The 13,180-nt window shown below is 44.8% G+C and overlaps 1 protein-coding gene across 4 annotated transcripts in view; it reads left to right on the top strand.

The window, feature by feature from the left end:
• Window positions 1–12,648, top strand: part of FOXP1 (forkhead box P1) — a gene marked incomplete at both ends in the record, with an annotated part of 144,140 nt that extends 131,492 nt beyond the window's left edge. For all 4 annotated transcript variants that reach the window (XM_079540504.1, XM_079540507.1, XM_079540505.1 and 1 more), the window contains 4 exons: window positions 1,104–1,225; window positions 3,230–3,299; window positions 6,736–6,902; window positions 12,504–12,648. In XM_079540504.1, the coding sequence (XP_079396630.1) occupies window positions 1,104–1,225; window positions 3,230–3,299; window positions 6,736–6,902; window positions 12,504–12,648 (504 nt within the window). The remainder of the gene's footprint in view (window positions 1–1,103; window positions 1,226–3,229; window positions 3,300–6,735; window positions 6,903–12,503) is intronic.
• Window positions 12,649–13,180: the final 532 nt, after the last annotated feature.

Here is a 13,180-nt window from a genome sequence, read left to right as displayed (position 1 = left end):
GCCTAGACCCAGGCCATGTGTTTGGCTGGCATTGTGCCTGCTAACGAGTCAACCAGATTGACTAAATCAGTGGTGCCAGTGATGATGGATGGAGTTTGTTCGCCTGCATATTTTCAGCAAATGGCTTCTTCTGCTCTCCCTGCTTTCCAAGCTCCTCTCGGTGGTACTGGAGATGAGCTCTGTGTACCAACTGGAGCAGCTTTGCACTGGGGAAACCCACGCTGTGGAATGTAGCATGGCACTCCGTGTGAGCAGTATGGGAAGCAGAGAGAGCAGAGCCCCCGCTTGCCGTGAGGCAGCGAGGTGTCTCATCGTGGCCACCTGAAGGGAAGGTCTGACTGCACTGCAAGTTACTCCGGGCTCATCCTCCAAACCACAGCTCACACCCAAGCACAGAGCCTAGGAGCGCCAGGGTCCCTCCGGGTGATGAGCTGCAGGGATATTATCACTTTGTTTCAGAGAGCCCTCCTCGTGTTTGCACTTGGCAGAAGCTCAGATCAGTCCGTGCAGCAGTCTGCCAGGAACGGGAGCCAACTTCCATATAAGAGCACACAGCAGAGGCAGGGGCTGGGGCCGTGGCGGCCAGCGGGGTGCTGCCGAGCCCTGCTCTGTGCCGCCGATGGGGCAGGAGCTCAGCACCTGATTGCCATTAACCCAGCTGTGGGAAACCACAGGAGCAGCAGCCCCAGTGCCTCCCCGCTCCATTGAGCCGTCCACACTCACATGAAATCCGTTCTGTTCTTTCACAGTGCTTTCTTTTCCAGGAGAGGAGAAGCCTATGTATTTGTTTTGAAAATGTTGATGCAATGTTCCTCTTGCGTTGTGTATGAAATGTGCCATATTATACAACGTGCGTGTTTATAAAATGATGGCTGTTCTCATTTGTACTGTGGGTAATTGATAAGAATGAGCTGATTTTTGTAATCTTGGGTTGAAGCTTTTATATTTATATTAACTTTGCAAAATAAGATGTAAAGAGCTGGGGTGCGGGGAGAGGGGTTGACATTGCAAAATGAGGGCTGTCAAGCTGACTGTGCTGCTGTTCTTGGACAATGATGAGCATTTTCTCATAGAAAGTTTTTGAATGTATTCTCTTGCTGCAGAATGCAGTGCGTCATAATCTTAGTCTTCACAAGTGTTTTGTGCGAGTAGAAAACGTTAAAGGGGCAGTATGGACAGTGGATGAACAAGAGTTCCAAAAACGAAGGCCACAAAAGATCAGTGGGTATGTCCACCATGTTTGAACTTCTTAGCCTAGCTTGGATCATGCTTACAGTTTAACGTAGAGGCTTTTGGCTGCTAGCTGGTGTTAGACCAACCACAGGTGGTTTCGCATTGTTTCAGTTAAGGGAAACCAAGACAAACATCTCATCACTACTGTTTGTATGCCCACCAGTACCCTGACCCTGCTTGCTTGGTGTTTGTTGCATCACATGCTAGTAGCTTTTAGGTGGCAATGCATATTAACCCTCACAAACCATTTGCTTATGCTTATTGCATTTTATTTTCTTTTTCCTTTTCCCTGTATTTGATGTCTGTTCTGTCCCCGATCCCGTGTCCCTTTGTTTCCACTTCATCTCCTTTGCTGCTGCTCTTGTCCCAGGGTGCCATTCGCACCAACCTCTCACTGCATAAGTGCTTTATCAGAGTAGAGGATGAGTTTGGGTCCTTTTGGACTGTTGATGATGAAGAGTTTAAACGTGGCCGTCATATTCAACGAGGCCGTCCTCGAAAATACTGCCCTGATGAAAACTTTGGCGAGCTTGTTGCACAGTAAGAGCTTTTACTTGCTTTAATTTTTTTTTCTGCTGTTGCTTTGCTTTGCATGATTTACCCATCTCATGTAGACTTGCATTTCACGAAATAGTGACATCACCTTTGCTGCTAAAGGAGCAAAAGTTTTAGTTGTTATGTGTGTATTTTGTGTGTCCTACTCTGATAATCCAAATGCCTATAATAATAACTCTACTTTGACATGTTTGTTATAGCACTGGTTTATAGCGCTACGTAACCTAAAATAATGATCCACACTAATGCAGATATGCTGCTGTAGATCTGTCAGGAAGACAGATATATGCCAGGAGGGGCTTCAGATAAGTTTGAATTCTGATATTTCCCTTTGCTTTCAATTGTATGCCTGGGTTTGCAACACTTTAATGGATTAACATTAAAAAAAAAAGGAGTGCAGTGAGACCATCTGTAACGATTACAAACAGCAGTGCATCCTGTGCCTGCAACAACCACACACAAATATTCCTGGGGTTCCCGAAGCAATTTTGTTTGACCTTTCCTTGAAGGCCATCTCTCCAGGACAGCTGATCCTTGCCGGTCCCTGTTGGAGAGGCTCTGTTATGACTTCTCTCACCATGCCTTACTCTCATGAAAAAAAGGAAAAAGTCCAATGAGCGTAAAACTTACTGGAGATGTTTTGCACTGGCACTTAGTAGGTTTTTCCCTACTTCCCTATTTTTAATGCCCACTAAAGAGTGGATAAGCTTGCCATACATTTTGCTCAAATCCACCTCCTTATTTAAACTTAAGATGACTAAAGCAAGAGTCTGAGATAGCACATCAGAACTGTTATTAGAATGGCCCTTAGGGCAGTGTGCTCCCCACCACTTGGCTGCAGAACAGCAGGACCAGCTGGTTTGCCTCCGTGCCACCTTTCTTCTTTCCCCATGTCCCAAACTGTTTGGGGCAGGAGTGCGGGCAGTGCCAGCCCTTTCCCCATCAGGAAATAATGTGGCTCAAAATCCACTCTTGTCAAGGTCCCCCATTGAGTTGCAAGGAATTCTGCTGCCAGTGACTTTGAGAACCATGTGCCATGCACAGTATTTTAAGTATTCCATGCTGCTTTTGGTCGTAGCCTCCTTACGATGGGCCTTTACGTGGTAACTGGCTCCCAGAAATGCTGAATATTGCAAAATTTCTCCTGAACGCACTAAAATGAGCAGAGATCCCGAGATGTGCTACTGACACAGGGTAGCAGAGCACATGGTGAGGTAACGTCACAGTATGATGATATTCCTTATTTAGTAAAGGCAAATATGTTAACTGTAGGCAAAAACTCTGATATTTTCTTTAAAGAAAAAGGGAAATGAAAGAGAACTTGTGTGGAAAAACAGTCTGAGCACTAGTTTTCTGGTGTGGGAGGAAGCGTTACATGCTTGAAATGTTCGCATAGAGGTTGGTTGCATTTAACTCTCCTTTTTATGTTTTTCTTATGCAGTAACCCTTCTCTTATTAAAAACATACAGACCAGCCACACCTACTGCACACCTCTCAATGCTGCTTTACAGGTAAGATTAATGACTGTAGCAAATATGCAACAGAGGCGTGTGTCTTCCCCACTCATTTCAAAATATATTAGCCTTGCTCTAATTAGATATTAAATTTTAATTCCGTTAAACTTTTTTCTTAAGTGCATAAAGCATCATAGTCCCTGGAGGCAAACACATATCAGGCTGCTTCAGCATTAGCTAGATGCTTAGCATTTTGAATATTGTGGCAAAAAAATTAAAAGTTCACTTATTAATATTTATCAGCAGTATCATAATTTCCATCCTCTTATTTCAGAATTTCACTTGAGGCAAAAATACCACAAGTGTAATTACTCTAGCACAGCTATTAATGTGCTGAATGATAGGATACTGTGCCACGTGACCTTCTATTGTTCATGGTTTTAAAGAGAAAGCAGATCATTTTTCCCCCTTTTCTTTTAAGGGCTATTTTTGCATATCTTCCTGTTGTTGTTAGAAAAATAAAAAATAAAAAATGTTGCAATTCCTATAGAAAAAAAAAAAAAGGGAATTTGTATTGGTTTCAACGACTGTAAGACAAAAATGTTGTTTTTCACAGTGTAGAAATGCACTTAGTGTTTGGTGCACTGTTAATAACCGGCACCCCGAAGGCGTGTGCTTCTCCAGACCCTTTTTCATGTACTGTTGATGAGGTTTGCTTTTTTTTTTTTGTCTCTACAAATTCTCGAGTCCATCTCAACAACCTCAGGTAATGTCAGGACTCAGCGACTGAACCAGAGGCACAGACACGTTACTGTGCCCTGGATTTGCAGGCTGTTGTGTTTGTGCCGCAGTCCAACCCCCATCCATACCATGGAAATGCAGCCAGGATGCAGCACCGCCTGTGGTTGTGTCCCCTCTGTGTGTGTGTTGAGGGTCACTTCTCCAGCAGCTCACTGGTGGCCATGGATGTTTGCTTGGGCCACCGCCTTCTGTAGAAGCTTTCGCAGGCTTCTCTTTTCCAAACCAGGAAGCAGATTATTAGGAGAAAAGTGATGTTCTGTGTTTCTTCTCGCGATCGGAGTTTATGCAGTAACTTCTGAAAAGCAAATGAAGGCATGTTTAAATGAAGCAACTGTAAATACCATTCATTAGTAACTTATTTTCCCTTGAGTCTTGTGAAGTGTGATTTTTAAAGACCGCTTTGTGTCTTGAATAGTATTAAGATTACAAGCACATTTTGCATTCATGAGGCTGAAAGGCAAAAAATGAAATGATCCTGCATTTCTTCACGTTGTTAACTATGTGACTAATTTCAATTAATACGCTTATCATACGGAACTGTTCATGTTTTATTTCTCAAACACGTGTCGTTGTCGTCATCTCCATCCATTCTTCTGTGATAAACCTCCAAACTGCCTCCCTTCCCCACCTTCCCTGGCAGAGGCACGTGCCCGTGGCCTCACATAGCATGGTAGGAACTTGACTCACAGAGAGAAGAGCCTGGGCCAGGTTTCTTCCTGCTTGCATGTCCCCTATAAAAAAAAAAAATAAGCAGGGGTGAGAAATCAAGCAATTCATTGCACTCAGACAGATCCTCCTTTGGGTTTTAAACAGATCAGTGGGTTCCTCTCTACTGGGTATACCGGGAAACTGGATCCCCTGGGATGCTTGTGGTACAGGGCATCTTGAGCAGAGCTGCGTCATGGGACCTCAGTGCACACTGACCTCCTGCTGCAGTCGCCTTCCCATATGTTTCTTTCTTTCCCTGTGGGGCGGCAGAACCACCCCTCTGACATCTCCTCCATCTGCTTTCCCTCACGGCTGTGCAAGGCAGGGGCACACAGCTCTCACCAGCACTGCCTTTTCCCAGCGGGTTGTCGAGAGCTTTCGTGCTCCCCAAACCACCCCCTCACCACTGTGATCATAGCGTGTACTCCTCGTGTCCCACCTCTCCCCCAAGAAACTGCTTTACTGCAATTACGACTTATCTTCACTGTTGGTGAAGAACTTAAGTCATTATTTTGCCAAGTGCAGGAAATGTGAACCATTCTTTGCATCCCCTCATCACAATGAGTTTGCCGGTTGTTGAATCAAGAAGATAAAAATAATCCTCCCTGTTAGAATAGCTTTTGTAATCATGTGTGACACATAGGGCTGCACATGGAGAGGTCAGCGTAAGGAGGAATAAAAGGGGCCGTGCCCCCAAAGATGCTGCAGGCAGAGCTGGCCATCCCTCAGCCTCTGTGTATGGGAACAGCTCTACTGGCCTGGATGGTGGTGAGCATGGAGCTTGGTCCCATGAATTAGGAGAGGAGGTCAACGTTCAGTGGGGAGAGGGTTTGTGTGAATCCCCTCCCGTGGGCAGGTTTGCATCACGCAGACCCGCAGTCAGATGGATTTTTTGACTCTGCAGCCAGCTGACCTCCCCCCAGCATGGGTTGAGCACAGCCGAGCCAGCATCTGTGGTCCTGGTGCTGACGCTGTCAGAAGGCAGCAGATGATGTTATCTGGACGTGGCTCGGTGAAGTGGTGAAATGTCCTTTGAGTTCCCTCAGCACCACAACCCCTAAGGCCTGCTGCCCTCCCCACACACACGGCCCCGCATAGCGCTGGGCTCCTTGGGGCTCCCGCAGTGCCTGGCTGGGCATGGGTCTGTGCTGCCAGCATGAGCTAATCCTGACATACAGTAAATATTAGCAGGCAGAGCGGTGGGAATCAGAAGGAAAATATTTAACAGTTCATTCTCTTTGTACAAAGATTTCCATTTAGAACGTGAACTGCGGTGTGCCTCTGTCTGGTGTTTCTTTAGAAGGGCGAAAAACCTCAGCGAAACGGTCACATCTGCAGTAGCGGGGTGGAAAGCTGGGTTGTTGATGCTTAGAAAGAGTGGGGGAAGATTTGTCAGAATTCATCAGATTCCCACTTTTCCAGTGGCAGGGCAGGACTGACAATTTCACATGGACTGGTTCGGCTCTCGGGTACATCAGTGCAGGCTGCACAAGAAAATCAGGCTCGGTAGCGTTGTCATCCTGCTGTGTGCCTGCCTGTGCTGGTAGGAAGGAGTTACCAGCCGAGCGAGTTCCAATTTTTTTCCTCATTAACCTTCATTAAAAACAAAGCCAAAAGCCAGACCTAAGCCACCAAAGAAAAAAAAAAAAAAGAGCCAACCCAAAGCCCCAATCATAATTTTGTGAAATGAAAATAGGAAAAGCACATTTTATTTTTCCAGGAGGTGTAATTCCAAACAGGGAATGGAAAGCTCCATTTCCACTCACAAGCCAGTGCAGCTATGAATGCATAAACCCAGATGTAAATTATGTTAAATTTCCCTTGGTGGAATCAGTGTAATACCTATCAGAAAGCACAATATTTAAAAAACTGGTAATTGCGAATAATGTAAATGTGGAGAATGTTTTGGAATAAGTGAGCGTGTTGTGCAGTGCATAAGAACGTTAGTCATGGCTCTTCATATGTTTGTTTGTGTCCTTGGCAGGCTTCAATGGCTGAGAACAGTATACCTCTATACACTACTGCTTCCATGGGAAATCCCACTCTGGGCAACCTAGCCAACGTGATGAGGGAAGAGCTTAATGGTGCAATGGAGCATACGAACAGTAATGGGAGTGACAGTAGTCCAGGACGTTCCCCTATGCAAGCAATGTGAGTATGGCAGAGCCGCACGCGCTGGTGGAGGCGTTGTCTTATCTGCTGGAGTGTGACTGTGGAGGTTCTTGGTGTGATCTGGGGAGGTGCTTTGGCTAAGGAGAACATAAAAGGGCCATTTACCAACTTTCACATAAAGGAATCAGCACAATCCAGTCTGACAAGCACATGGGACTGTAAAATTGTTAACTCATTTGTAATTCCCTTCTTTAAACCTTGGGCCGTGGGGTTGCTATACCTCTTAGGCAACTGCGTTTCTCAGAGGAAGGACTGGTGCTTCCCTCCCCTTCGGAGCACACGGCAAGCGTGCCTGTGGGGCCGGGCTGGGAAATGGGCCTGTTGGGCAGGTTTGACAAACACTTGATGCACAACAGTCTCGCTCAGCATTAATGATGGCACACGTGAAGGTCTGCATGATTTATAGATTGCTCTTAAAATATCAAAAGGAAAATTAATAGGAGCATTATAGCAACAGACGGCAGTATAATGAGTGCATATATAACCGCATGAAGTAATGGGGGATTGCTGTCCCTGCTCAACGTGAATGGCACCAGGGCAGCAGCTCGCTCAGGAAAGGGTAAGGCAGGAAGGGTGTGATGCCCCTATGGGTGTGCTCAGTATTTATGGGGTGATGGAGTGAGTTTGCAAAGCTGTAAATTCCCCCCTCCCCTCGGATTGCATACCAGATAATTGGCAGCTGGCAAGGGAGCCAGAGTTTATACGTCTTGCAGTTCTCAAATGTGAAAAAGTACCTCAACTACCTGTGCGAGTAGCTGTGCTCAGGAGCCCACTGCCATCCCGCTGCTGGTTCGTTAGAATGGGCCGCAGAATTACTGGCTGCCTCGCCACAGCTCACATTACACATTAAAAAGAGAACTAATTTGTCGTCTTTCACTTCAAAGTAATTTGAATAAGGGATTTACAAAAGTAAGTCTAAATCAAAAAGTAGAAAACATTAACCTAATACCACTGTAGTAATTAGTTGTGAAACTAATTAGCATTTAATGGCAAAAAAGTTTCCCACCTGCATAATGTGTTGTCAGAGGGGAGGGGGGCACGGAGGAATCTGAAGCTCTGGGTGCTTTGATATCGCAGCATTTTAAATCAGCGCACAATGTGCTTTGAAAAAAAACATCTTTAAAGATGGCAACATTCATTTTTAATTAATAATTAATTTTAAACATTGTCTTTTACCATTTACTTCAAAACATTCAAATCATCTGTTTAGCTTTTCCAGTGGTTGTTTGTGCAGTATTAATTATCTCTCCCAAAGTCGCATTACGTGACACGCTTCCCGTCGATCAGAAGCAGATTCATCTTGAGGCACTTTGAGTCACAGTTTGTTATCCTCTGCCCGTGACCACGCAGGGCCGGAGTGGAGGAGGAGCACAGGGACGTGGGTTTTCTCCAGAAATGAGGCTTCTCCCAAGGGTTTCTCCTGGCCTAACAGACAGGGACAAATGTTTCTGATGTTGCGTTAATCCAAGTAATTATTTTTTGTGAGTTCAAGGCTGGAGAAGTTCGTGCACTTCTCGTTCCACCTAAGGTTTCGTTGTCTTTGAAGAGACTGTGAGGGGGGGAAGTAACCGAGTTGAAGCAGGCTAGGACATTTTCCAGAACTGTGCATAGCCGTGGCCTTTGTTGCACTTAATAATCATCTCTTAGCACATTGATACCAAGGTGAGGGGCACCGAACAAATACTGGAGAGAGAGGAGGAGGGGGGGAGGGATGCCTCATTTTCATTATTCACCAGAAAATCCAATTTTCTGTTGTAATATGGAAATGATTGTTTCCTGAGTGTTTTCATTTTCTCAGAATTGATAATATATGTGTTCTCTGCTGAACATTTCTTTTTGCTTAAGTAAAACGTGGCGAGGTGATGTTCCAATCCCAGTCTGTGAGCTTGCCCATTAAAATGGTGTTTCTAAGTAGTAGGAAGGGATCTAAAGCCAGAACACCATTCAAATGCCTCAAGTTTGCCCTGTTTAGTAAATAAAATCCAGAGTCAACAGGGGATTTCCAGAAGCTGTGCAACCCCTGACTGTCAGTGAGCGTGCTTTGGTAGCGACGTTTCCAGTCTTTTTCTCGGTGCAGATTGCCTTGTCCCAATGCAAATGATTTTTTAAACAATTTCAGTATATTAAAATAAATCAAGCTTTAAACTTTATTGTAAGGTTTAGAGGACCTTGTTAACATGACAGCTAAGAAGTCTAACACTTTAGCTGAAGTCTTATTACCACTCATTCGTTTCCTTTTTATGACACATTGAACCACAGCTAGGTGGTTGTTTTTTTTTTTCCCCTCTCCCTCCTTTTGAAACACTAGAAAGTAGTCGCATAATTACAGCTTGGGGACATAACACTTTCATCCTGATATGCTCCAAAGGTAGCCACAAAGCAAACTACTCCATGCTGTGTGCACCACCAGAACTCAGTGGCTTTAAACAACAGTCAGCTTTATTAAAAACTCCTCTGTTCCCAGAGTGGACAAACAAAAGAATTACTCAGATGTGAAAAGAAGGGGAATCAGTGTTCAGCAAGGTTATTTATTGTTAACCCCTTCTGGAGTCTTAGGCATCCACTTAAAAGGAATGGGCTGAAATGCTGCTGATACAAAAAAGAAATAGGAAACCCTTTCTTTTTTTGTTTTTCTTTCTTTTCCCTCCTTTCTTGTTTTTTTGTTTTTTGGGGGGGTTTTTTGGTTGTTTTTTGCCTAGCCCAGCATTTACCTTTTTTGTAGTTTAGAGGTAGTAGTTTCTCTTCCCCCCTGGTAAGGAGGTGGTAAATAGAGATTCAGACATACTTGAAAGATGTGAAAATCTCCCTTTGCCTTTGAGCTTACTTTAACAGAATGTTGTCAAGTTGCTCTGAAACGTTTGAGCAAAATCCTGGATTCGATCAGGTCTCTTCCTCGCATGCCACTTTGTGGTTACAACTGACAGAGGACGCAAGGAGATGAATTATTTTTGTATTCCATGCAAATCCCTCCCAGGGGGGTTGCATTACCCAGATCACCCTCTTAATGTGGGGGATGGAATCCTTCCAGGCTCACTGTCTGATGTCTGTCCAACACGTGAGCCCTGTAGGAGGACATTGTGGCCGTGCCCCATGGCTTTGTGGGCCCCTCTGCCTTGTCTCGCTCAGGGTCGAGCAGCATAAGTTCTTTGCTCACTTTGATTTTCAGTCCTTAAGTTTTGCTTTTGACTTCTGGGAGCTGAACCAAACCTCAAAGAAAAACTCAGTTAGAACCACCTGGTTTCACCTGCTTTCATAACAATACCAGAAGGTGGTCAGAGTTTGCTGTGGAAAGGTTCAGAGGCCTTTCAAGGAGCTTTCACAGAATTTCGGGTTCTTGTGAGCACAGCGGTCACCGGCCATATCTGGTGGTGCCCGTTTGTTCCTACCCAGCAGGTAGGAGGTTGTGATGGGAGACCAAGATATGGCCCCTGTGTCCATTGTGAGAAACGCATTCTGCTCTTACCTTGGAAAATGTTTGGTCTGCATTTCCAAAAATAATAATTAAAAAGCAAAAACAAGCATGGCAGTAACATCAATACCAGAAGGGCAGCAAACATGACCTAAATTAAAACAGCAGTAAAAGAGGTCCCTGCCATAAAGGCCGAGTAGCGCTCACTTCATCCGTCTGTGCGCATCGCCATTCTTTCCCTATTTCTCCTGTTTTTCATTCCCCTTTTTCTCCCAAGCGAGGGCCCCACAGGCCATTCATAATGGAAGTTTTTCTAGTTGCAGCTAATCAGCATGGTTTCACGTTTGTGCAGCCATGAGCCGCTGGGACACTCAGCACTTGTCCACCTTGGCAACTGCGAGCAAGATGCTGTATGTGCAGCACTGGTAGCTCTTACTGCTTTTAGCCCCCAAGACTGGAATTGTCTCTTCCTCCTCTTTTTTTCCCCTTCTTTTTCTGAAATTGGCACAAGAGCTGGTGATAGAACACGTATTTGTAAACTGGAAGGAAGAAGGTATGTGTGCACAGATGCAGTAGCAACCCTTCTTTTGGTTGGGTGGGCAGGAAGGTGCAGTTAATACCGAAGTATTGACCTAGCCCTTTCAGCACTCAGGAAGTTGAAATATGCAGGGACTTGAAAGACATTCACATCTCACATTAGAGATGCGTGTAGTCAGCAAGTTAGATCCATCCCCAACTGAATTAAATAAATAGGGTGCTTTGAGCACAGTACAGACAAACAGCTGGTTCTCTCTGGTCTCCTGAAACAGGCAGAGTTACCTTTGGCTTGTGTGCTAGGTGCAGAGTACATTTCCCTGTTCCACGATTTATTCTTCCTGCCTGTCAGTGCAGCCGAGTACAGAAAGTACTGCCATTCTATCTACACAAAGCGTGCAATAAAATACAGCTATTTTAAATCATTTTAAGGCAGAGCGTGCAAGGAAGGAAAAGTTCTTACAGGGGGTGTTTGCACTCAGATGTTTTCAAGTAGTCGACGTGAAAGGGTTAAATTAGCCTGCCTGGAAAAAAAAGAACAGGACTCTAGGAGGTGGATATCAACTCAATGAGAGACAGAGTGGGACTTGAACTCATTAACACTTTATTTTAAGGGATTGCCTACAACATCAATTATTTAGGAAGCAAACAGGGTCTCCATTGCTGTGTCGCATTATTAATACTTGGTAATGTCAATAAAATCCTACTTTCCTATAAAGTCCCACCAACAAGACACTATTGACTCACATGGCTATTTTACATTTCAAAAGCTGCCGAACACAAAAAGAAAAGGTAATTTGTATTTGTATAGGATTTGTTGTAAATATGATTTACGAACAACATTTTTCAATTGTTATCATACCCGTTTTGAATGACCAAGCCCCGTTCCCCTGCGGGTTATTCATGTGCTGTGCCATAATGAGAAATTTGGCAGATCTCATCTCTTTAGTACATCCTTGTGCCCACCGTGAGCTGGGGATCATGTTCTGCCTTGTTTACAGCTGACAGTGTTATTATTCTCGTTAGGACTGTGCTTTCTTATCATATTGTTGTGTTGAGCGAGCCTTTTCCTCTCTGTTTGTGTTTCCTGGCAGGGCTTTTCTTCCCTTATTGACAGTTTGTAAAAATATGCATTAATTTGGAGTTTAAAGCATGTATCATGGTGTCTCTTTGCTGTGTTTGCTTGAAGTTGATTAATGATAGAACCTCACTTGGGGTCGTCCTCTGGAGAGTTGTCTCACAGGTTCTGCATGTTAACGAGCGACGCCGCACACACAGTGCAGTGATTAGCCCAACCTCCGCCAGCTTGGCGGGCCGGCAGCCCGCTCCTTTGCTTTTTGGGTGCTTATTCCGCTTATTTATCCAAAGATTGTATTCCTCAACTTAACATGTCAGCTGAGAGCACTTTCTCTCGATGCCAAGACTGAGGGCCCATCAAGGTGCTCGTCCCGTTTCCCCCGGGAGGCCGAGCGGCGGAGCGCAGCCTTCACAGCCCGGCTGCACGTTCAGGCTCTGCTCCTCAGCGCCCTGCAGCTCCGAGGGCCCCAGCCGCCCCGCATTGCTGCCCAGCCCCCCGAGCTGTCAGAGCCGTGTTGGAACGAGCAGCTCGCTGAGTGACCGTGTTTTTGTTTCTCCAGGCACCCCGTGCATGTCAAAGAAGAACCGCTAGATCCAGATGAAAATGAAGGCCCGCTCTCCTTAGTGACAACAGCCAACCACAGTCCAGATTTTGATCACGACAGAGATTATGAAGACGAACCTGTAAATGAGGACATAGAATGAGTATGTCTGACGTCATCATCCTGAGAATGAAGATGGGAAGAACACGTCAAACCTAGCTGTGAAATCTCTCCATTGTTGTACAGTCTGGAGGATTCTCAGTCCGCTTTGACAACTATGAAACATGTTAACTCTTAGTGCCATCAAGTATCCCATTTGGGAGTATTTTTGATTTTTCTACTTTTTGTTGAAAAAAGGAATTTGTACTCTGTGCATTGGATGGACTTGTTTGGTACTTGGGATTTTCCTCTCTTACAGTCAACGTCAGTGTTGTAAATTTGCTAAACTGATTCACTTACATTTAGCAGCCAACTGTGGACTGCAGGTCCTGCCAATTTTGGACACTTGAGGACATCAAACTGAGCATGTACACCAGAACTGCAGATCAAGTCTTTGCCCAGATTTTAAGGATTCCAATGGACAACATATTTGCACAGTACTGCATGTTGATTATCACTGCCTTTACTCCATTTTGTTGTTTTTCGGGTTTTTTGTTTTGGTTTGGGTTTTTTTTTGTTTTTTTTTGTTTTGTTTT

Source organism: Tetrao urogallus, assembly GCF_951394365.1.
Source record: "Tetrao urogallus genome assembly, chromosome: 10".
In the NCBI taxonomy this organism is placed as follows: domain Eukaryota; kingdom Metazoa; phylum Chordata; class Aves; order Galliformes; family Phasianidae; genus Tetrao; species Tetrao urogallus.
This window is presented reverse-complemented; position numbering and strand designations above follow the sequence as displayed.